The 24,320-nt window shown below is 41.5% G+C and overlaps 2 protein-coding genes and 1 non-coding gene across 6 annotated transcripts in view; 1 reads left to right on the top strand and 2 right to left on the bottom strand.

Annotated features, from left to right (window-relative positions):
* The window catches only part of hspbap1 (hspb associated protein 1), a 42,830-nt gene extending 27,999 nt beyond the window's left edge, over positions 1 to 14,831 (bottom strand). For 2 of the 4 annotated variants that reach the window (XM_029702391.1, XM_029702394.1), the window contains exons 1-3: positions 14,722 to 14,831; positions 5,316 to 5,510; positions 759 to 946 (exon numbers count right to left, since the gene is read on the bottom strand). In XM_029702391.1, the coding sequence (XP_029558251.1) occupies positions 759 to 946; positions 5,316 to 5,502 (375 nt within the window). In that variant the 5' untranslated portion in view covers positions 5,503 to 5,510; positions 14,722 to 14,831. Of the gene's footprint in view, positions 1 to 758; positions 947 to 5,315; positions 5,511 to 14,605 lie in introns of all 4 variants that reach the window. The other 2 variants (XM_029702392.1, XM_029702393.1) reach the window with 2 other exon arrangements.
* A 59-nt stretch (positions 14,832 to 14,890) lies between these two features.
* The window catches only part of slc49a4 (solute carrier family 49 member 4), a 76,070-nt gene continuing 66,640 nt past the window's right edge, over positions 14,891 to 24,320 (top strand). Inside the window, exons 1-2 of the mRNA XM_029702390.1 lie at positions 14,891 to 15,313; positions 20,303 to 20,396. Of these exons, the coding sequence (XP_029558250.1) occupies positions 15,019 to 15,313; positions 20,303 to 20,396 (389 nt within the window). The 5' untranslated portion in view covers positions 14,891 to 15,018. The remainder of the gene's footprint in view (positions 15,314 to 20,302; positions 20,397 to 24,320) is intronic.
* trnaa-ugc (transfer RNA alanine (anticodon UGC)) lies at positions 19,341 to 19,415 on the bottom strand. The gene has a single exon. It is a non-coding gene; the product is annotated as a tRNA-Ala (tRNA).

The raw sequence follows: 24,320 nt of genomic DNA, 5'->3' as shown, positions 1-24,320 counted from the left end.
CTTCAACTGTACAGCTACTCAACCGTAACATTGATTGTTAAAGGTTCCTTTTTTTCTTCAACCTCGTGTTGCGTTTTGGGGTCACGACTAGTCATGGACCTCGGCTGCAGCGTCCGGTCAACTTTGTCTGATATGTAAATGCTTAACTCACATGTTTTATACCCCCGGGGCAAAAAGAGGCGTTTCCGTCTTTATGGCAAGTTCTCTGGGGCGTATCTAGTTACGAGGCAAGGTATCACAATGTACTTTGATCTCGATAGACAACTAAAATTCACAGTCCATCTTTACAAAAACATGCTCTTTGATCTGGATATGTTCTACACAAACGCACAGTATGTAAACATCATGTACATATTATGAAAACTCTTCCAGATACAATGTTCTCATTATAACGTTGTCTTAACTTTTAATAACATAACAAAAATGACCCTCATTTTCATAATCTATCTATCGTTGTTACCACCAATTTGGCTGATGAAATATATTGTCCCAAAGTCCATTTATTGCATGTTACTGTTCTGAGGAAGATTCTCCATAGACCCACCATACATTCCAATCCTCCACACTGAGAGGACAAAGGATTCATCTGCTGCCTTATGATTTACAATGGGCATGAGGTGCCGTAAACCCTCCCCTATCAATCTCTCTCCCCCACTGCGGGGGTGAGAGATGTCTCTGTAGGACTGTGATCCACTGTAACCTGACCCAAACAGGCCAGTCATGACAAGTGTGTGTGTGTCAAACAGAGAGTGTGTTACCTCAAACATGGAGGGCTTTTCTTGGAGCAGCAGTGCAATGTATTTGTAGTCTGCATAGGCCCAGTACAGAGAGAGGGGGTAGTTAGAGAAACACCCCACATCTTCTGCACCAGTCTGACCCTCTGTCCAGGACTGAAACTCCTCCAGTTTGGCCTCCACATATGAGCATTGAGTCTCAAAAAGAGGTGCTTTGACATAAAAAAATAGATAGAGGGACAGTTGGAGAGAGAGAAAGCCAAAGAGAGTGATAGAGAAGAGACAATGAAAGACAGACAGAGGAGAGAGAGAGACAATCATGATAACATGTAATGCGCTTCAATAAAGCTATTTAGCAATAAATTCCTTGTCTAAACAACATTTTTAATCAAAAGACTATTATAAAGACTTGACATTTTATTTACATCCTGATTTCAATCATCTAGGCCTATTCTCTACTGGCGTCTCAATTTGATTTAGTCTGGTTGAACAATGTTTCAGTACCACGTAGCGGTATTAAAATGTATAATCAACCATGTTAAATTATACCTTGTCTGCTGTTGTCACAAATTATGTAGCTGTAAAAATTGATTTAGCAGTCAAATTACCTAGCTCCATATTATTGGAGGACACAGTCTCTATTGTTGCCCTTGAAATGAATGATCTCTTTAACATAGGCTACTGAAGGCTGGCAGACCAAGGGCAATATTTAAGCTACCAAATGTACAAAGCAACTTTTATGGAGCTTTATTTAAGACCCTATACAACTGCAAAACTTGCCAGAGACGACTGGAGGAAGCTTGAGGTCAACTGTTCTGCAGCTGAACAATGACTAATAGGCCATTAACAATGACTTGAAAACATTGGGAAGGCACGATATATCACCACCAAAGCAGAACTAAACTAAACATAGGCATACATTCATTTGCAGTTGTCTACCATATTTTATTTTACCTTTATGAACATAAATTGTTATATACAACAGTAAACAACAAGGTCTTTGGTGCCAAAGAGGCAACTTATCAAGGAGAAATATTAACAACAACATAGCCATGCGGGATGCATAGTACAGTGCTCAATGGCTGACTGCACTTCAATTATGATGACTGGTGGAGTAGAATATCTTCATGACAATGCCTAAAAAGTTTTAGTGTACAATGCCTAAAGTTGTTAGTCTCAGCAGCTGAGGTGATGCAAAGTACTCTGAAACACAATCAAAACTAACTGCAAATGCATCCAGCAAGTTTGTAGAGTCACACGCTTGATATAAATCACTGCATGCTAGGAATATGGGACCAAATACTAACATTTTGACTACTTTATTTATAAGACTTCTTAGGGGTGGCAATCATTTTGACCCCTACCTTTGAGAAAAACAGTATTACTTGTTGGACACTGTGTTAACAAACCTCCAGACAAGCTTCAATACCATACAACTGGCCTCCAAATGCTCTTAAATGCAAGTAAAACTAAATGCATGCTCTTCAACTGATCGCTGCCCGCACCTGCCCGCCCATCTAGCATCACTACTCTGGACGGTTCTGACTTAGAATATGTGGACAACTACAGATACCTAGGTGTCTGGTTAGACTGTAAACTCACCTTCCAGACTCACATTAAGCATCTCCAATCCAAAATGAAATCTAGAATCGGCTTCCTATTTTGTAACAAAGCATCTTCCACTCATGCTGCCAAACATACCCTCGTAAAACTGACTATCCTACCGATCCTTGACTTCGGCGATGTCATTTACAAAATAGCCTCCAACACTCTACTCAGCAAATTGGATGTAGTCTATCACAGTGCCATTAGTTTTGTCACCAAAGCCCCATATACTAACCACCACTGCGACCTGTATGCTCTCGTTGGCTGGCCCTCACTTCATATTCGTCGCCAAACCCACTGGTTCCAGATCATCTATAAGTCTTTGCTAGGTAAAGCCCCGCCTTATCTCAGTTCACTGGTCACCATAGCAGCACCCACCCGTAGCACGCACTCCAGCAGGTATATCTCACTGGTCATCCCCAAAGCCAACCCCTCCTTTGGCCCTTTTCTTCCAGTTCTCTGCTGCCAATGACTGGAACTAACTGCAAAAATCACTGAAGCTGGAGTCATATCTCCCTCACTAACTTTAAGCATCAGCTGTCAGAGCAGCTTACCGATCATTGCACCTGTACACAGACCATCTGTAAATTTCCCATCCAATCTAACCTACCTTATCACCATATTGTTTTTATTTACTTTTTTGCTCTTTTGCACACCAGTATTTCTACTTGCACATCATCTGCCCATCTATCACTCGTTAATTTGCTAAATTGTAATTACTTAGCTACTATGGCCTATTTATTGCCTTACCTCCTCATGCCATTTGCACCCACTGTATATAGACTTTTTTGCCCTATTGTGTTATTGACTGTACATTTGTTTATTCCATGTGTAACTGTTGTTTGTGTCGCACTGCTTTACTACCTCATCCCCATACTGTTATCTATTTTTTGTTCCTTTGCACCCCAGTATCTCTACTTGCACATTCATCTTCTGCACATCTACCATTCCAGTGTTTAATTGCTAAATTGTAATTATTATTTCGCCACTATGGCCTAGTTATTGCCTTACCTCCCTAATCTTACTTCATTTGCACACACTGTATATATGTTTATTCCATATGTAACTCTGTGTTGTTGTTTGTGTCGCACTGCTTTGCTTTATCTTGGCCAGGTCGCAGTTGTAAATGAGAACTTGTTCTCAACTAGCCTACCTGGTTAAATAAAGGCGGAAAAAAAAAAATCAGAGCAATTGTGTTAGTATAAATTACGTAATTCCCAACTTTTTGGGAGCATACGATAAAGCCCAGTATTTTAATTATTTATTTTATAACAGTCATTATTGCTGATCTTTATCAAGGGTGTCAATAATTTCAGACCCCACAGTACATACAGAAAGTACTCAGACCTCTTCACTTTTTCCACATTGGTTACGTTACAGCCTTATTCTAAAATAGATTAAAAAAAATGAACAGGTTTTTAGAATTTGTTGCAAATGTATAAAAAATAACTTATTTACATAAGTATTTAGACCCTTTGCTATGAGACTTGAAATTGAGCTCAGGTGCATCCTGTTTCCGTTGATAAACCTTCAGATGTTTCAACAACTTGATTGGAGTCCACCTGTGGTAAATTCAATTGATTGGACATGATTTGGGAAGGCACATATCTGTCTATATAAGGTCCCACAGTTGACAGTGCATGTCAGAGCAAAAACCAAGTCATGAGGTTGAAGGAATTGTCCGTAGAGCTCCGAGACAGGATTGTGTCGACACACAGATCTGGGGAAGGGTAACAAAAAATGTCTGTAGCATTGAAGGTCCCCAAGAACACAGTAGCCTCCATCGATCTTAAATGGAAGAAGTTTGGAACCACCAATACTCTTCCTAGAGTTGGTCGCCAGGCCAAACTGAGCAATCGGGTGAGAAGGGCCTTAGTCAGGGAGGTGACCAAGAACCTGATGGTCACTAACAGAGCTCCAGAGTTCCTCTGTAGAGATGGGAGAACCTTCCAGAAGGACAACCACCTCTGCAGCACTCCACCAATCAGGACTTTATGGTAGAGTGGCCAGACATTTTACATTTACATTTTAGTCATTTAGCAGACGCTCTTATACAGAGTGACTTACAGTAGAGCGCATAAATTTTTTTTTTATTACATTTTTACATACTGGCCCCCCGTGGGAATTGAACCCACAACCCTGGCGTTGCAAGCGCCATGCTCTACCAGCTGAGCTACAGTGGGACACACAATCAGTAAAAGGCACACGACAGCCCACTTGGGAGTTTGCCAAAAGCCACCTAAAGGACTCTCAGACCATGAGAAACAAGATTCTCTGGTGTGATGAAACCAAGATTGAACTCTTTGGCCTGAATGTCAAGTGTCACATCTGGAGGAAACCTAGCACCATGCCTAGGGGGAAACATGGTGGTGGCAGCATCATGCTGTGGGGATGTTTTTCAGTGGCAGGGACTGGGAGACTAGTCAGGATCGAGGGAAAGATGAACAGAGCAAAGTACAGAGAGATCCTTGATGTAAACCTGCTCCAGACTGCTCAGGACCTCAGACTGGGGCGAAGGTTCACCTTCCAACAGTACAACGACCCTAAGCACACAGCCAAAACAATGCAAGAGGGGCTTTGGGACAAGTCTCTGAATGTCCTTGATTGGCCCAGCCAGAACCCAGACTTGAAACCGATCGAACATCGCTGGATAGACCTGAAAACAGCTGTGCAGCGATGCTCCCCTTTCTACCTGACAGAGCTAGAGAGGATCTGCAGAGAAGGATGGGAGAAACTCCCCAAATACAGGTGAGCCAAGCTTGTAGTGTCATACCAAAGAAGACTCGAGGCTGTAGTCACTGCCAAAGGTGATTCAACAAAGTACTGAGTAAAGGGTTAGAATACTTATGTAAATGTGATATTTCAGCCTACAAGCCATTGATGCAGTCCTTTGGAACGTCTACACTTTAAAAAGGCTGCATGACGTGCCTAGGGGGTAGGGGTTGGAGTTGTTTCTGCACTGGGCCGTTCTCTTACTCTTCTTTTCATGCTGTCTCCTTCCCATTCTGAACCGGACAGCCTTCCCTCCAAGGCATCGTGACAGGTGGTCTACAGTCCAGAGGAGCACTGGCCAATCACAGGTAATGTTGAGGAAGACGGCAGGCTTCTGGAGAGATCCCAGGATCCTCTGGATCTCTTCTGGGTTGAAGGGCTTGGGGGTCATAGCTGAGCCTGAGGATAACAGGTAAACAGGGTCAGGAGAGAGGTTATTTAATACAATTATTATTAGCTAGTTGCCCAAATTCTATGCGATTTGTGTCTGACACACTTGTTGCCACATAGCCAATATTTTAATGAAAGGCAACATGAGGAACATTCTGATTGCCTGTCATCTGCATCATCAGATCAAATGATCTTATAGGTAATTATACAACGGATGCTGAATGCTGATCGGTTAAAACCGCATTCCAGCCAGTGTCTATTCCATAAATTACCACATGCTAAATCTATGGCATTAAAAATGCCTATTTACTCTGTTCCATCCGACTGCACAATCCACTGTCTCATCAGCACAGCCAGGCAATTTATAAACTTGATCTCCACTATAAAAAGCATCTAGACATTATCTCACATTTCTTTTAGACTAACATTTTGTTTTCAACAGCGGAGATTGGTATAAACCTCACCGACATTTGCAACATTGTTCTGATATTTCAATTCGATCTCCATATGTCCCATAGTAATGAACGTGTCGGAAGTCGAGATGATAGACAGGCAGACAGCTTTTCTCAGCCAGTCGTAATCATGAATCAGCATCATTTGTATTGATATGTACAAAGAACTACAAATAGAAAACATGTAAAGCAAAATTAAGTACAACTAGTTTTCTGTCTTTCCAGCTTCAGTTTGAAGTGATTGTGTTAGCTATGTTGTTGGCTAGCTCCTCTGAACAAAAGTTTCCTGACAAGAGAGTACATTTTCTATGCCAGGTGAAATCGTGCATCATTAGCTCATTGTTATGGATGTATCAAATCAAAATTGTATTTGTCACAAGTGCCGAATATAACAGGTATAGACCTTACCGTGCTTACAAGCCATTAACCAACAATGCAGTTCATTTTTTTAATTACATTTTTTATTTCACCTTTATTTAACCAGGTAGGCCAGTTGAGAACAAATTCTCATTTACAACTGCGACCTGGCCAAGTTAAAGTAAAGCAGTGCGACACAAACAACAGTTACACATGGAATAAACAAATGTACAGTCAATAACACAATAGGGCAAAAAAGTCTATATACAGTGGGTGCAAATGGCATGAGGAGGTAAGGCAATAAATAGGCCATAGTAGCTAAGTAATTACAATTTAGCAAATTAACGAGTGATAGATGGGCAGATGATGTGCAAGTAGAAATACTGGTGTGCAAAAGAGCAAAAAAGTAAATAAAAACAATATGGTGATAAGGTAGGTTAGATTGGATGGGAAATTTACAGATGGTCTGTGTACAGCTGCAGCGATTGGTTAGCTGCTCAGATAGCTGATGTTTAAAGCTAGTGAGGGAGATATAAGTCTCCAACTTCAGCAATTTTTGCAATTCGTTCCAGTCATTGGCAGCAGAGAACTGGAAGGAAAGGCGGCCAAAGTAGGTGTTGGCTTTGGGGATGACCAGTGAGATATACCTGCTGGAGCGTGCTACGGGTGGGTGTTATCGTGACAAGTGAGCTGAGATAAGGCGGAGCTTTACCTAGCAAAGACTTATAGATGACCTGGAGCCAGTGCGTCTGGCGACAAATATGTAGTGAGGGCCAGCCAACGAGAGCATACAGGTCACAGTGGTGGGTAGTATATGGGGCTTTGGTGACAAAACGGATGGCACTGAGACTGCATCCAATTTGCTGAGTAGAGTGTTGGAGGCTATTTTGTAAATGACATCGCCGAAGTCGAGGATCGGTAGTTTAGTCAGTTTTATGAGGGTATGTTTGGCGGCATGAGTGAAGGAGGCTTTGTTGCGAAATAGGAAGCCTTATTCTAGATTTAATTTTGGATTGGAGATGTTTAATATGAGTCTGGAAGGAGAGTTTACAGTCTAGCCAGACACCTAGGTATTTGTAGTTGTCCACATATTCTAAGTCAGAACCGTCCAGAGTAGTGATGCTAGATGGGCGGGCGGGTGCGGGCAGCGATCGGTTGAAAAGCATGCATTTAGTTTTACTAGCGTTTAAGAGTAGTTGGAGGCCACGGAAGGAGTGTTGTATGGCATTGAAGCTCATTTGGAGGTTTGTTAACAGTGTCCAAAAAAGGGCCAGATGTATACAGAATGGTGTCGTCTGCGTAGAGGTGGATCAGGGAATCACCCACAGCTAGAGCGACATCATTGATATATACAGAGAAAAGAGTCGGCCCGAGAATTGAACCCTGTGGTTCCCCCATAGAGACTGCCAGAGGTCCGGACAACAGGCCCTCCGATTTGACACACTGAACTCTATCTGAGAAGTAGTTGGTGAACCAGGCGAGGAAGTCATTTGAGAAACCAAGGCTGTCGAGTCTGCCGATAAGAATACGGTGATTGACAGAGTCGAAAGCCTAGACAAGGTCGATGAAGACGGCTGCACAGTACTGTCTTTTATCGATGGCGGTTATGATATCGTTTAATACCTTGAGTGTGACTGAGGTGCAGCTGTGACCAGCTCGGAAAAGAAGGTACGGTGGGATTCGAAATGGTCAGTGATCTGTTTATTACTTTAATAATGACTTTAGAAAGGCAGGGCAGGGTGGATGTAGATGTGTAACAGTTTGGGTCTAGAGTGTCACCCCCTTTGAAAAGGGGGGTGACGGCGGCAGCTTTCCAATCTTTAGGGATCTCGGACGATACGAAAGAGAAGTTGAACAGACTGGTAATACGAGTTGCAACAATGACGGCAGATAATTTTAGAAAGAGAGGGTCCAGATTGTCTAGACCAGCTGATTTGTGCAGGTCCAGGTTTTGCAGCTCTTTCAGAACATCTGCTATCTGGATTTGGGTGAAGGAGAAGTTGAGGAGGCTTGGGCAAGTAGCTGCGGGGTGTGCGGAGCTGTTGGCCGGGGTTGGGGTAGCCAGGAGGAAAGCATGGCCAGCCGTAGAGAAATGCTTATTAAAATTCTCGATTATCGTGGATTTATCGTTGGTGACAGTGTTTCCTAGCCTCAGTGCAGTGGGCAGCTGGGAGGAGGTGCTCTTATTCTCCATGGACTTTAGTGTCCCAAAACTTTTTGGAGTTAGAGATACAGGATGCAAATTTCTGTTTGAAAAAGCTATCCTTTGCTTTCCTGACTGACTGCGTGTATTGGTTCCTGACATCCCTGACAAGTTGCATATCGTGGGGACTATTCGATGCTAGTGCAGTCCTCCACAGGATGTCTTTGTGCTGGTCGAGGGCAGTCAGGTCTGGAGTGAACCAAGGGCTATATCTATTCTTAGTTCCACATTTTTTTAAAGGGGCATGCTTATTTAAGATGGTGAGGAAATTACTTAAAGAATGACCAGGCATCCTCTACCAACGGGATGAGGTCAATATCCTTCCAGGATACCCGGGCCAGGTTAATTAGAAAGGCCTGCTCGCTGAAGTGTTTTAGGTCGTCATTTGACCGCAGATCCATTACAGACGCAGGCAATGAGGCAGTGATCGCTGAGATCCTGGTTGAAGCTCTCAACCTGATCCACTACAGCCCCGTCGATGAGAATGAGGGTGTGCTCAGCCCACCTTTTTCTGTAGTCCACGATCATCTCCTTTGTATTGATCACGTTGAGGGAGAGGTTGTTGTACTGGCCCCACACTGCCAGGTCTCTGACCACCTCCCTATAGGCTGTCTCATTGTTGTCTGTGATCAGACTTAATGGTGTCGGAGTTGTGCTTGGCCACGCAGTCATGTGTGAACAGGGAGTACAGGAGGGGACGAAGCACGCAATGTCTTACTCACATCAGCTACGGAGAGAGTGATCACACAGTTGTCTGGAACAGCTGGTGCTCTCATGCATGCTTCAGGGTTGCGTGCCTCGAAGCGCACTTTTGTACCAGTTTCCACCAACATCTTCACAGGGTCCTTTGCTGTTGTTCTGGGATGGATTCACATTTTTCGCACCAAAGTACGTTCATCTCTAGGAGACCTGAGCGGTTTGACGGCTGCGTGGTCCCATGGTGTTTATAATTGCGTACTATTGTTTGTACAGATGGGCGTGGTACCTTCAGGCATTTGGAAATTGCTCCCAAGGATGAACCAGAGTTGTGGAGGTCTACAATATTTTTTCTGAAGTCTTGGCTGATTTCCTTTGATTTTCCCATGATGTCAAGCACAGAGGCACTGAGTTTGAAGGTAGGCCTTGAATTATATACACAGGTACACCTCCAATTGACTCAAATGATGTCAATTAGCCTATTAGAAGCTTCTAAAGCCATGACATTTTCTGGAATTTTCCAAGCTGTTTAAATGCAGTCAACTTAGTGTATGTAAACTTCTGACCCACTGGAATTGGGATACAATGAGTTATAAGTGAAATAATCTGTCTGTAAACAACTGTTGGAAAAATTACTTGTGTCATGCACAAAGTAGATGCCCTAACCGACTTGCCAAAACTATAGTTTGTTAACAAGACATTTGTGGAGTGGTTGAAAAACAAGTTAATGACTCCAACCTAAGTGTATGTAAACTTCCAACTTCAACTGTATGTATGCATGGAGCATAATATATTTAATTTTATTCACGTTTTCAATTACTGTGACAAATAATGCATATATTGTAATGGACACCTATGATGTGTGCAAAATACTTTTTTGAAGGTTCTACGTGTTATGAGCTATGCTATTTGCCAGCTATGTGTGGCGCCATGTTTGTTGACATTATACAATGCATTCTGGGTGTCACGTAATCTGCCAGACCAAAGATGTTATAATGAGGTGAGGAATGGTTCACTCATCTTTTGGGTAAACTTCTGGAAGTGGATGATCGTAGACAACACTCCCCCTTCAACATGCATTCTAAAAACAGACCAAACTCATCGTGTCCTCTTATTATCTTTGGTTGATGCATAAAAAAGAAGCATGGCGGTGCGCACAAACTACCCATTGTCGGATTACTTTCGATTTCTAGAAAGTGTTTTACTCAATTATTTTGATCAATGGTGAGCTCACCCGTGATGTGATTAATTATAAATAGTAATTGCTATTAGCTAATTCATATTGTCATTTCTGTCAGCCGAGAGTTATAAAAATATGACCGCTTGTGTTATGTCAATCTTTCCTCAATAAGCGCTGGGACAAATGTAGCCTACATTTTTCCGGTTTGGATGGATGATTGTGTTAAGCTGAAGCTACTTCTGTGAATGTCTGAACATTGCATCCAAAAATAAACTGCTCACATTCTGGACATAACTTTGTAAGGACTGTTTTGCTAAATGTTTCTGAAAAAAAACAATGTGGCCAGCTCAAATGCTGATTGTTGCGTCATTCGAAACTGGACGTTCTAAATACGCGTTCTAATCACACTGGTTTGATCGTACACTACAGGGACCACTGTAGATTTGCGCACCAGCTGTTTTGACAAATAGACACAGACCGCCACCCCTTGTCTTACCGGAGGCAGCTGGCAGCTATTCTGTGTTGCCGATGCAAGACAGCCACGACTTGGTGAAACATAACATATTACAGTTTTTAATGTCCCGTTGGTAGGATAGTCTTGAACAGAGCTCATCCAGTTTATTCTCCAATGATTGCACGTTGGCCAATAGGACGGATGGTAGAGGCGGGTTACCCATTCACCGACAAATTCTCACAAGGCATCCCCTGTATCAGCGTCTCTTCTTCATGAGAATGACAACGATTTGGGCCTGGTCTGGTGTCAGCAGTAAATCCTTTGCGTCTGATTCCTTAAAATAAAAAATCTTTGTCCATTTCGAGGTGAGTAATCTCTGTCCTGATATCCAGAAGCTCTTTTCGGTCATAAGAGACGGTGGCAGAAACATTTTGTACAAAATAAATGACAAACAATGCGAAAAAACACAAAATAGCAAAATTGGTTAGGAGCCCGTAAAACGGCAGCCATCTCATCTGGCGCCATTCTGCAATTTGGACAAATAAACGTCACTAGAAAACAGCTTAAACGCAAATGCAGCTACTTTACTACTCGACTTCGTCTCGGGCCTAACAACACCCGTGCCAATATCCTCAAAACACGGCATCTCGGGCATTATCACTTAATTATACAATGGGCAGGTCTAATCCTGGACGCTGACTGGTTAAAACTGCATTCCAGCAAGGTGTCTATTCCACAAGTTTCCACCAGCAAAAGCTATAATGTTGAAATGCATATTTACTCTGTTCCATCTCCCTGGCAATCCACTGTCTCATCAGCCCAGCCAGATAATTTATAAACTTGGTCTCCACTGTAAAAAGCATCTAGACATTAGCTCCAATTTCTTTTACACTAGCAATTGGTTATGAATAGCGGAGATTTGTATAAAACTTGTGGTCTGTCTCTGACATTTGCAACACTGTTTCATATTGAAATTCGATCTCCAGCGGTCCCATTGTAATGAATGTGTAGCCTGGAGTTGGGAAGAGACATTTCTAAGTCAGTCGAAATTGTGAATCAGCATCATTTTTATGGACGTATACAAAGAATTGTCAATAGAAAACAGGCAAAACTAAACAAAATTAAGTTAGTTTGCAGTCTTTCCAGCTTCCGTTTGAATTGATTGTGTTAGCTGTGTTGTTGGCTAGCTCCTCTGAACAACAGTGTCCTGATGAGAGCATATTTTTTATTCCAGGTGAAATCGCTCATCATTAGCTCATTCTTATGACTGTATCCAAATAAATGTCACTAGAAAACAGCTTAAACAAATGCAAATTAAACTACTTATGATATTCTGGCTGCACTGTTTGACATGACAGTAAGTTAGCCATCTAGCAAGCAATAAGGATAAGAAACATTGCAAGCCAGTATGGCAATTGAACATTTAGAACGAACGAATGTCCATAGACACAGAACAAAAAGACTGACTGGGTCGCGTCTCTGGCAACCGAACCGATACAATGAACGACCATAAATAAATGAATCAGAATAATGTTTTTAATGAAAATATGTTAATCATTATTTGAATATGTTGATAACCCATTGTATAAAAAGTGATAATGCCCTCGAAGCCAGTGTTTCGAGGATATATTGTCGCCGTTTGCCGGTGTTGTGCCAAAAATCCCCCCCCGCGCCAGAACACGCACACACTCAATTCTTTATTGCTGCGACTTGCTTGCTAGTTGAGATTTATGCTCGTCACTCTGTCAGTTTAGCCTCCATTTCACTGATCTTAGTAGCAGAAAGCAATTGTTATTTGTTTCCTTCAAGGCAGCTGTCAATGATCCTGTTACAGGGAACCCAAACCGGCTGCGCGAGTGCGCCATCGTGCATACATTTATTTTGTCCCCCCACACCAAACGCAATCACGACACGCAGGTTAAAATATCAAAACAAACTCTGACCCAATGACATTCATTTGGGGACAGGTCAAAAATTCATTAAACATGTATGGCAATTTAGCTAGCACTTGCTAGCTAATTTGTCCTATTTAGCTAGCTTGCTGTTGCTAGCGAATTTGTCATGGGATATAAACATATTTTACCTGAAATGCACAAGGTCCTCTACGCCGACAATTAATCCACACATAAAACGGCCAACCGAATCGTTTCTATCCATCTCTCCTCCTTCTAGGCTTTTTCATCTTTGAACTTATATGGTGATTGGCATCTACACTTTCATAGTATTACCACGACAACCGACAAAACATTTCGTCTTTCAATCATCCACGTGGATATAACCAATGAGGAGATGGCACGTGGGTACCTACTTCTATAAACCAATGAGGAGATGGGAGAGGCAGGACCTGCAGCGCGATCTGCGTCAGAAATAGGAATGACTTCTATTTTAGCCCTTGGCAACGCAGACGCTCGTTGGCGCGCGCAAGCAGTGTGTGTGCAATAATTGAAAAACATGGATTTCTAAATTTATTTTGCGATGCTCGCGCACACGACGTGTCTGGTCTGGTCAGCATGTTAGGCTGCATTTCATAAAATGTTTTATGGCGGTTTAATCGCGGGGGAGGCACTAGTAATGTCTGCAGTTTTCAGTTGGCTATTTGTTTCAAGTGTATTAGTCTATAAATAAATCTCTTTACCAAAATTCGTCATCTCTCCCATGTCTTATTCGACTAGTAGTTGTTCTGAAGTGTTTGTTTTCCTACATTTTACTCCCTCTGGTTAATATAACACACATACATTAATTATTAATTTTGGTTGCCTATCCTGGCATGAAGTTTGTTCTGTAGAAAGTATTTGACTCTGTGCCACAGAACGTATTTGACTCTTGTGACAAAATTAAGGAAATTGGGGGGGGGGAATTCGGCAAGGCCATTTTCTTGCCTGCCAACCCCCCCCTTCTAATTTCCTTTTGTGGCTAGAGTCAAATACTTTCTGTGGCACACACTACTGGTCAACATGAGCTACCAAAATGATTCTGAAGTGTGCCAGGCCTTGCAGTCCCAAGATAGAAGGCAAGAAAATGGCCTTGCTGAAATCCTTTCCACCCCCTTCTAATTTCCTTAATTTTGTCACTAGAATCAAATACTTTCTGTGGCACACGTCAGTCAAATACTTTCTATAGAACAAACTTCACGCCAGGATAGGCAACCGAAATGAATAATTAACGTATGTGTGTTACATTAAACATAGAGGAGGGAGTAAAATGTAGGCAAGCAATAAGCATTTCACAACTACTTGTCGAATAAGACATGGGAGAGATGACGAATTTTGGCAAAGAGATGTATTTATAGACCAATACACTTGAAACAAATAGCCAACTGAAAACTGCAGACATTACTAGTGCCTCCCCTGCCATCAAACCGACATAGGCTGCGTTTCATTAAAACATTTTAACGGGATCATTGACAGCTGCCTTGAAGGAAACAAATAAAAAATGCCTTCTGCTACTAAGATCAGTGAAATGTAGGCTAAACTGACAACGGAGTGAAGAGCAGAAATCTCAACCAGCAAGCAAGTCGCAGCAATGAAGAATTGAGTGTGCGCGTTCACGCGAAAGGGGGGAGATTTTCGGCACAACACCGGTTCTCGACTTCGTCTCGGGTCAACAACACCAGTGCCAATATATCCTCCAAACACTGGCTTCTCGGGCATTATCACTTAACCAGAGAGACTCAAACAAACACACACATTACAACTCTATTGTGACAACAGCATAGAAGACAATTGATAGTAAAAGAATAAGGACGCATATCTAAACTCTTACCACACTTCACGAAAAATAAACCTAATTATGGAGTTTGGCAAGCACAGCAATCATTTGGGGCTCACCTTTCTTTACACATGCACTTACAAATCAGAGCGGAAGTAAACAAAACTCACGTGAGCGACTTTATTCCAATGATACGGTATTGTGAAACTAGGGGGGCATTCCGACTCAATAACGGCTGAAAATCCCGTTCACATCTATTGAGGAAGGAACCAACATGGATGACAACGGGTTTAAGTTTCAAAATTGTGACCACTTCCGTTCAGGCATGCGCAGTGCAGCTTGAATTGTTGCAGCGACATGGGTTGTTATTGTTTCTATGGGCAACTGATATTGAAGTTATATACATTTGTTGCCATTGTGTAATCGAATATTGGACATCGCGCGCGGATTACGTTGTATCACAGGCGATGGGTGCTGCATCGAGCACCGAGGGCGAAAGGGAACCACTTATTTTTCCTCCTAACCCCGAGACGAGCATTCAGCCAGTTTACAGCCGAGTCTACGGGAGAAGATGGCTGGTTCTGACTCTATTTTCATTGCTGGCGTTCATGCAAGGGATGGTATGGAACACTTGGGGCCCAATTCAGAACTCTGCCATCCACGCGTACGATTTCGCCAAATCTGACATCGCCGTGCTGGTTCTGTGGGGGCCAGTAGGGTTCACCCCTTGGCTGCTATTTATGTGGCTGATGGACAAGAAAGGTGAGTTGTTTTGTTCGAGGTGGCAGTACGTCTTTACAATTGTATGTCTCCATTGCCAAATTATATTTCCCCAGGGTTGTGTCATTGCATGCTGCAGCGACTTGTGAATTATTGACGTATACATCCTGGGGAAAAAAGAGAAGGTATTGATGACTAGATATCATAGGTCATAATTGATTTACGTTTTTTATCCAGTCAACCATAAGAATGGGAAACAAACATTTCCCTCAATGTATACACAACATCTGTTGAAATAACTGGCCTAGTTTAATGTTGGTGGGCCTATGTTGACATAACAATAGTTAAGATATACATCCAGTCCAAAGACTACCTTAAATTATTAAACCATGAGAAAGTGTCTGAACAACAGGTAAACAATCAAAATAATGGTGACTGACTGGCTGCCTTGTGGAAATGTTGCTATGGGCCACTTATGTGTTATTTTGTGAAATTGTGAAATCTCTTTCATCGAGCTCTAAAACAACAGTCAAGTATTGTTTACTGACAGTTAAAGTAACACTCAGAAGTGCTGCCTACCAGTCATGCCTGCTAATCACCAAACCAGTTCCTCTACATCACCTGATTAAAACAGTTCGCTAACACCCAGACCACACTATCAGCTGCCAAAAACATTTTCTTTGACTCCTTGGAAACATACAAAAGCAAATAACATATACAGCATATGAAAGCAAAGGGCATCTGTCATAAGTGTGTGGTTAGTTAGTCATCTAGAGACATCTCATGACAGTCTCTTTTAAAACAAAAAGATGAAGTGGCTATTGGGTGCTACATAGTAAAAGGTCATAACAGTGTCATATAGTTCATTGTGTTTCTTAACTTTATTCATTCGGGCAAATACTAACTTCCTCTTCAATTGAGTTTTCACTTAGACTTGCATTGGTGTCAATAGGAGTTTAGGATTCACAACCTCTAAGTCAATAAAACCCCTTGAAATGTAACTCCTTAAAAGCGTGTGTTAATCTGTAGCATGATTTGGTCTATGGCCCATGTGGAGCAGTGAGGTACAATAGTAGTAGTAGTAAATCAGTGTCTGCATCCCGAATGGCTCCCTATTCTCTATATAGTCCACTGCTTTTGACAAGAGTGTGGGGTTTAAGGATAGACAGCAGGTGTAGAGATGAGGCTTAGCTGTTACTAAGGTGAAATATGCTTGCTTCTGGGATTTCTCTTACCACCATTTAAAAAATGCTGCTGATCTCTTCTCCTCTGTGGCATCTGAAAGGCGACAGAGTCCATCATATATGACCCATCTGTGGAGTAGGCCCCTGTAATATGCTTAAATAGAGTGTAGCGCACACATGCTGAGGGCGGCAGAATGTGTCAGAAAGGAGATCGCTTGTTGGGAGTTGGCGTTAACAAGTTGTGTGCTGCGGTGCATCTGATTTTCTAAGTCAACATGTTTAAAGCCATAAAATCCTGCCAGACGTTGATTTTCAGAGACCCCTCAGGGATGTACATGCAGGCAGGGGCTATTATATGTTGCTCTGCAAAAACAGTAGCTATGCAGTAACCTTCAAAGGATGGTGTGCCTGACTCTCAAATTGAGGAGATCATTTCCTAATCAAGTTATAATCCGGGATGACAAGTCACACTTCTTCTATTTCTACCTATTACACTCAGTTGGAAGTTTCAGTTTCTGGTTTGTTTTGCTGCTGGGTGATTCCTCACAAAACTAGAACCAAATAAGACCACGATTTTGGGAGATTTTTACAAAATTGACTCATTAGAACGGACCTTTTTGGAGTAATGATTGTTGACATTATATTTGTAAACCTAAAGCATAATTGAGAAATAATTAATTCAAGTGTGAATATTTGTGACATTTTGGCCTTCCTCGGGCCTCTCATATGATGCTTTACCGCTTGCTCTGTAATATGAGTAGTGTTTTGATTTCAATAATCAAAATCTAAAACAATAAACTAGCAGAGAACTTTAATATGCCCGTAGAGTATATTATGTTCAACAATTGTATAGAAAAAGTAGTCAAATCAAAAATGGTATATTTAAGCAATAAGACGGTATATTAAGCATTAAGCAGACTCATATTAATCATCTCCAATCCAAAATTAAATCTAGAATCGGCTTCCTATTTTGCAATAAAGCATCCTTCACTCATGCTGCCAAACATACTCTCGTAAAACGGACTATCCTATCGATCCTTGACTTCGGCGATGTCATTTACAAAATAGCCTCCAACACTCTACTCAGCAAATTGGATGCAGTCTATCACAGTGCCATCCGTTTCGTCACCAAAGCCCCATATAGTACCCACAACTGCGACCTGTATGCTCTCGTTGGCTGGCGCTCGCTTCATATTCATCAGCAAACCCACTGGCTCCAGGTCATCTATAAGTCTTTGCTAGGTAAAGCACCACCTTATCTCAGCTCACTGGTCACCATAGCAGCACCGACCCGTAGCACGCGCTCCAGCAGGTATATTTCACTCGTCACCCCCAAAGCCAATTCCTCCTTTGGCCGCCTTTCCTTCCAGTTCTCTGCTGCCAATGACTGGAACAAATTGCAAAAATCACTGAAGCCGGAGACTCATATCTCCCTTTAACTTTAAGCATCAGCTATCTGAGCAGCTTACAGATCATTGCGCCTGTACATAGCCCATCTGTTAATAGCCCATCCAACTACCTCATCCCCATATTGTTATTTATTTTATTTATATTTTTTTGCTCCTTTGCACCCCAGTATCTCTACTTGCACATTCATCTTCTGCACATATATCACTCCAGTGTTTATTTGCTAAATTGTAATTATTGCTCCACTACGGCCTATTTATTGCCTTACCTCCCTAATCTTACTTCATTTGCACACACGTTATATAGACTTTTCTATTGTGTTATTGACTGTATGTTTGTTTATTCCATGTGTAACTCTGTGTTGTTTGTATCGCACTGCTTTGCTTTATCTTGGCCAGTTTGCAGTTGTAAATAAGAACTTGTTCTCAACTGGCCTACCTGGTTAAATAAAGGTCAAATAAAAAATATGGACAATATACCATGGCTAAAGGTTGACGCAACGCGAGTGCCTGGATACAGCCTTTAGCTGTGGTATATTGGCCATATACCGCAAACCCCCGAGGTGCCTTATTGCTATTATAAACTGGTTACCAACGTAATTAGAGCAGTAAAAATAAACGTTTTGTCATACCCGTGATATACTGTCTGATATTCCACGGCTGTCAGCCAATCAGCATTCAGGGCTCGAACCACCCAGTTTATAATTCATATTACAACGCTTTGTAGCACCTTTACATTTAAAAAATATATATTTTTCATATTTTTGTTTGACCTTTTATTTAACTAGGCAAGTCAGTTAAGAATACATTCTTATTTACAATGATGGCCTACACCGGCCAAACCCGGACAACGCTGGGCCATTTGTGCGCTGCCGTATGGGACTCCCAATCACGGCCGGTTGTGATACAGCCTGGAATCGAACCAGGGTGTCGGTAGTGACTCCTCAAGCACTGAGATGCAGTGCCTTAGACCGCTGCGCCACTCGGGAGCAAAATATAAAATATTATGGAGTCTTAAAGGAGGTAATTCTCAAATATGTAAACTATCTTACCTCTAAAGGACCCTTCTATAGATAACATTTCTTGAAAATCATGGTATTTCTCTCTTCTAGTTTCATGAGGAATCACCCTACTATTTATTTATTTTACCTGGTAAGTTGACTGAACACATTCTCATTTACAGCAACGACTTGGGGAATAGTTTCAGGGGAGAGGAGGGGTATGAATGAACCAATTGTAAGCTGGGGATGATTAGGTGGCCATGATGGTATGAGGGCCAGATTGGTAATTTAGCCAGGACACCGGGGTTAACACCCCTACTCTTACGATAAGTGCAATGGGATCTTTAATGACCTCAGAGAGTCAGGACACCCGTTTAACATTTACATTACATTTTAGTCATTTAGCAGACGCTCTTATCCAGAGCGACTTACAGTAGTGAATGCATACATTTCATTCTTTTTTTACTTTTTTCTGTACTGGTCCCTGTGGGAATCGAACCCACAACCCTGGCGTTGCAAACACCATGCTCTACCAACTGAGCCACACGGGACCTTAACGTCCCATCCCAAAGACCGCACCCTACACAGGGCAGTGTCCCCAATCACTGCCCTGGGGAATTGGGATATTTTTTAGACCAGAGGAAAGAGTGCCTCCTACAGGCCCTCCAACACCACTGCCAGCAGCATCTGGTCTCCCACCCAGGGACTGACCAGGACCAACACTGCTTAGCTTCAGAAGCAAGCCAGCAGTGGGATGCAGGGTGGTATGCTGCTGGCATAGTATGTAGGCCAACCAGATGTAGGCCAACCAGATGAAAGGCAGCTCTAGCGACTGCATGGTAGAGATTAGAATGAAAGATATTTTGTACACAAAGAATTTACATACCAGCATCTGCCATTGTTTAGATGTGCCCTCTTTAGTACAGAGAGATAGGCCAATCTGACAGACAGGAACAGAGTTCCCAACGGGAACCCGCAGAAACATTCAGAGACACCGATATTTCTTTACATTTCATATCAGATTAAAGTCATATTTTAGTTTGAAATACTAGTAATTTGTCACCAATAATTGTGTACTTACTGAACTAGGGACTCTCACTCATCACTACCAAGAGGAAATGAGAGAACAGGGAACAGATAATGATTGTATGGGAACAGAAGTTCCTTTAAATTATGGTGATGTGGTGGAAACTGAAAATGTAGACTTAAGTCAGGAACAGGATTGGGATGTTGCGGTTTGGAGGGAGTTGGCTGGGGACTCGTGATTCATATTTTAGATAATGTATAGAATGAGGTCTCAACAATTCTACAAAATATATGACCTTTGGAACAGAATTTCAGAATACAAAATAACCTCCACATTTTCTCTCTGTACTCCCCACCTCTCCCCATTTCACCTCTTCCCTTTCCCCTCTCCACCTCTCCCCTCCTGTGCTGCAGGTCTGCGGGCGTCTCTCTTACTGTCAGTCTTCTTCATGGTGATGGGGGCAGCGCTGCGTAGTGTCCCTGTACCAGACCTACAACTAAGGCGATGGTAACACCCCACACACCCCCTCACACCCAGAGCTTTACTGTATACTCTCTTTATAAAACGGCTTGTTTGGAAGCTGGCAATACTTTCCCATACAAAATCATGCCCCATATAAGGCTGTGGTGCTCATTACATTTTGTCTGCCGGTTATTGTCATGTGAAAGACATTGTACAGTAACTCTACCTGTGTTTCTGTCTGAAAGTTGGTTATGTCGCCTTTCATATTTTTGTAATGAACATATGAATTATGCTGAGACAAAAAATAATAATGTTCTCACCATAATTGACTGTTAATTAACATAAACATGTTTAGCATCTCCAGGCCCCCATGCATACAAGCTGCATACAAGCTGCATACAAGCTGCGTACAAGCCACTGATGCGAGCCTTTGGAACCTCTACATTTAAAAAAGTCAAATAAATCAATTTAATGTACACCATCACAATAAATACATGTAATGTACACAATCACAATAAATTAGAGGTCGACTGATTAATCGGAATGGCCGATTTAATTAGGGCCGATTTCAAGTTTTCATAACAATCGGTAATCGGCATTTTTGGACACAGATCATGGCCGATTACATTGCACTTCACGAGGAGACTGCATGGCAGGCTGACTACCTGTTATGCCAGTGCAGCAAGGAACCAAGGTAAGGTGCTAGCTAGCATTAAACTTATCTTATAAAAAACAATCAATCTTAACATCATCACTAGTTAACTACACATGGTTGATGATATTACTAGTGTATCTAGCTTGTCCTACGTTGCATATAATCGATGCAGTGCCTGTTAATTTATCATTGAATCATAGCCTACTTTGCCAAACGGGTGATTTAACAAGCGCATTCGCGAAAAAAGCACTGTCATTGCACCAATGTGTACCTAACCATAAACATCAATGCCTTTCTTAAAATCAATACACAAGTATATATTTTTAAACCTGCATATTTAGTTAATATTGCCTGATATCATGAATTTCTTTTAACTAGGGAAATTGTGTCACTTCTCTTGCGTACTGTGCAACAGAGTCAGGGTATATGCAGCAGTTTGGGCCGCCTGGCTCGTTGCGAACTGTGTGAGGACTATTTCTTCCTAACAAAGACAGCCAACTTTGCCAAACGGGATGATTTAACAAAAGCGCATTTGCGAAAAAAGCACAATTGTTGCACGAATGTACCTAACCATAAACATCAATGCCTTTCTTAAAATCAATACACAGAAGTATGTATTTTTAAACCTGCATATTTAGTTAAAAGAAATCCAGGTTAGTAGGCAACATTAAATTGTGTCACTTCTCTTGCGTTCATTGCACGCGGAGTCAGGGTATATGCAACAGTTTGGGCCGCCTGGCTCGTTGCGAACTAATTTGCCAGGATTTTACATAATTATGACATAACATTGAAGGTTGTGCAATGTAACAGGAATATTTAGACTTATGGATGCCACCCGTTAGATAAAATACAGAACGGTTCCGTATTTCACTGAAAGAATAAACGTTTTGTTTTTGAAATGATAGTTTCCGGACTTGACCATATTAATGACCTAAGGCTCGTATTTCTGTGTGTTATAATTAAGTCTATGATTTGATAGAGCAGTCTGACTGAGCGGTGGTAGGCAGCAGCGATAGGCAGCAGCAGGCTCGTAAGCATTCATTCAAACAGCACTTTCGTGCATTTGCCAGCAGCTCTTCACTGTGCTTCAAGCATTGAGCTGTTTATGACTTCAAGTCTATCAACTCCCGAGATTAGGCTGGTGTAACTGATGTGAAATGGCTAGCTAGTTAGAGGGGTGCGCGCTAATAGCGTTTCAATTGGTGACGTCACTCGCTCTGACACCTTGAAGTAGTTGTTCCCCTTGCTCTGCAAGGGCTGCGGCTTTTGTGGAGCGATAGGTAACGATGCTTCGAGGGTGGCTGTTGTCGATGTGTTCCTGGTTCGAGCCCAGGTAGGGGCGAGGAGAGGGACGGAAGCTATACTGTTATACTGGCAATACTAAAGTGCCTATAAGAACATTCAATAGTTGCAAGATCAAATCCCCGAGCTGACAAGGTAAAAATCTGTCATTCTGTACCTGAACAATGCAGTTAACCCACTGTTCCTAGGCCGTGATTGAAAATAAGAATTTGTTCTTAACTGACTTTACTAGTTAAATAAAGATAAAATAAATAAAAATCCAATAGTCAAAGGTATATGAAATACAAATGGTATAGAGAGAACTAGTCCTATAATAACATTTACATTTTACATTTACGTCATTTAGCAGACGCTCTTATCCAGAGCGACTTACAAATTGGTGCATTCACCTTATGATATCCAGTGGAACAACCACTTTACAATAGTACATCTATATCTTTTTTTTTTTTGGGGGGGGGGGTAGAAGGATTACTTTGTCCTATCCTAGGTATTCCTTAAAGAGGTGGGGTTCCAGGTGTCTACGGAAGGTGGTGATTGACTCCGCTGTCCTGGCGTCGTGAGGGAGCTTGTTCCACCATTGGGGTGCCAGAACAGCGAACAGTTTTGACTGGGCTGAGTGGGAACTGTGCTTCCGCAGAGGTAGGGGGGCCAGCAGGCCAGAGGTGGATGAACGCAGTGCCCTTGTTTGGGTGTAGGGCCTGATCAGAGCCTGAATAACTACAACCTAAAACTTCTTACCTGGGAATATTGAAGACTCATTTTAAAAGGAACCACCAGCTTTCATATGTTCTGAGCAAGGAACTTAAACGTTAGCTTTTTTACACGGCACATATTGCACTTTTACTTTCTTCTCCAACACTTTGTTTTTGCATTATTTAAACCAAATTGAACATGTTTCATTATTTATTTGAGGCTAAATTGATTTTATTGATGTATTATATTAAAATGAAAGAGTTCATTCAGTATTGTTGTAATTGTCATTATTATAAATAAATACATGTAAAAAATCAGCCAATTAATTGATATCGGCTTTTTTTGGTCCTCCAATAATCAGTATCGGCGTTGAAAAATCATAATTGGTCGACCTCTACAATAAATTAATTTAATGTACACCATCACAATAAATCCATTTAATGTACACCGTCACAATAAATCCATTATTTATTTTAGGCAGGTCTAAAGAAACATGATATAAAGAAAAATGGATTTCAGATGAGCAATATATAAGTTGGCCTGATGTATGTTATCTGGCTATGTGCCATGCCATAGGCTGTAGGCCATGCCATAGGCTCTATAGCATACAAGATATGCGTTTAAGTTCCATGCCATTATGTCATAAACTGGATGGTTCGAACCCTGAATACTGATTGGCTGAAAGCCATGGTATATTTAGTAATTTTTTATTTGGATCCCCATTAGCTAACACCGTAACTCTTGCTAATCTTTCTTGGTTACAACACCAATTAACAAGACATTACAAACAACCACAAATCAAGACTTCACAAACATTCAACAAGTAGACAATACCGACAATGGAAATACATTTAACATTCAGTTCATGCTTCATATTTCCTGTCCAGTCATATGGTCTATCACATTAGATGTTATTTTATTTTTTCCTTGAAGGTTGATTTACTTTTTGCCTGAGAAATATGGATTGGTAAAGCTATGGCTCTATATAAAACTGTAGATTTAAGGTGATTTGTTCTTGGCTTGGGTTGTCTTAGCTGCCCTGAGTTTGCCTGTCTGGTTTGGTGGTTATGCATGTTGCTAGTATGTACTAACTGACCAGAAAAATACTGTGTTTTTTATTTATTTTAAATAAAACATTCCTAAAGAAAATCAGAAGACTGGATAGGATAGTAATTTGTTTTTAACGTGAAGCCATGAGAGATTTTAATGCATTTGGATAATATTCATACGGATAGAGCAATGAAGAGCTAATCTACCAGCCCTGTTTTGAGCCATTTGGAGCTTTTTTATATCTTTCTTTGCTGCAGATGACCATATAA

This window comes from Salmo trutta, chromosome 20 (genome assembly GCF_901001165.1).
Source record: "Salmo trutta chromosome 20, fSalTru1.1, whole genome shotgun sequence".
Classification (NCBI taxonomy): domain Eukaryota; kingdom Metazoa; phylum Chordata; class Actinopteri; order Salmoniformes; family Salmonidae; genus Salmo; species Salmo trutta.
Note: the sequence above shows the minus strand (reverse complement) of the source record. Positions and strands in the feature narration are given on the sequence as shown.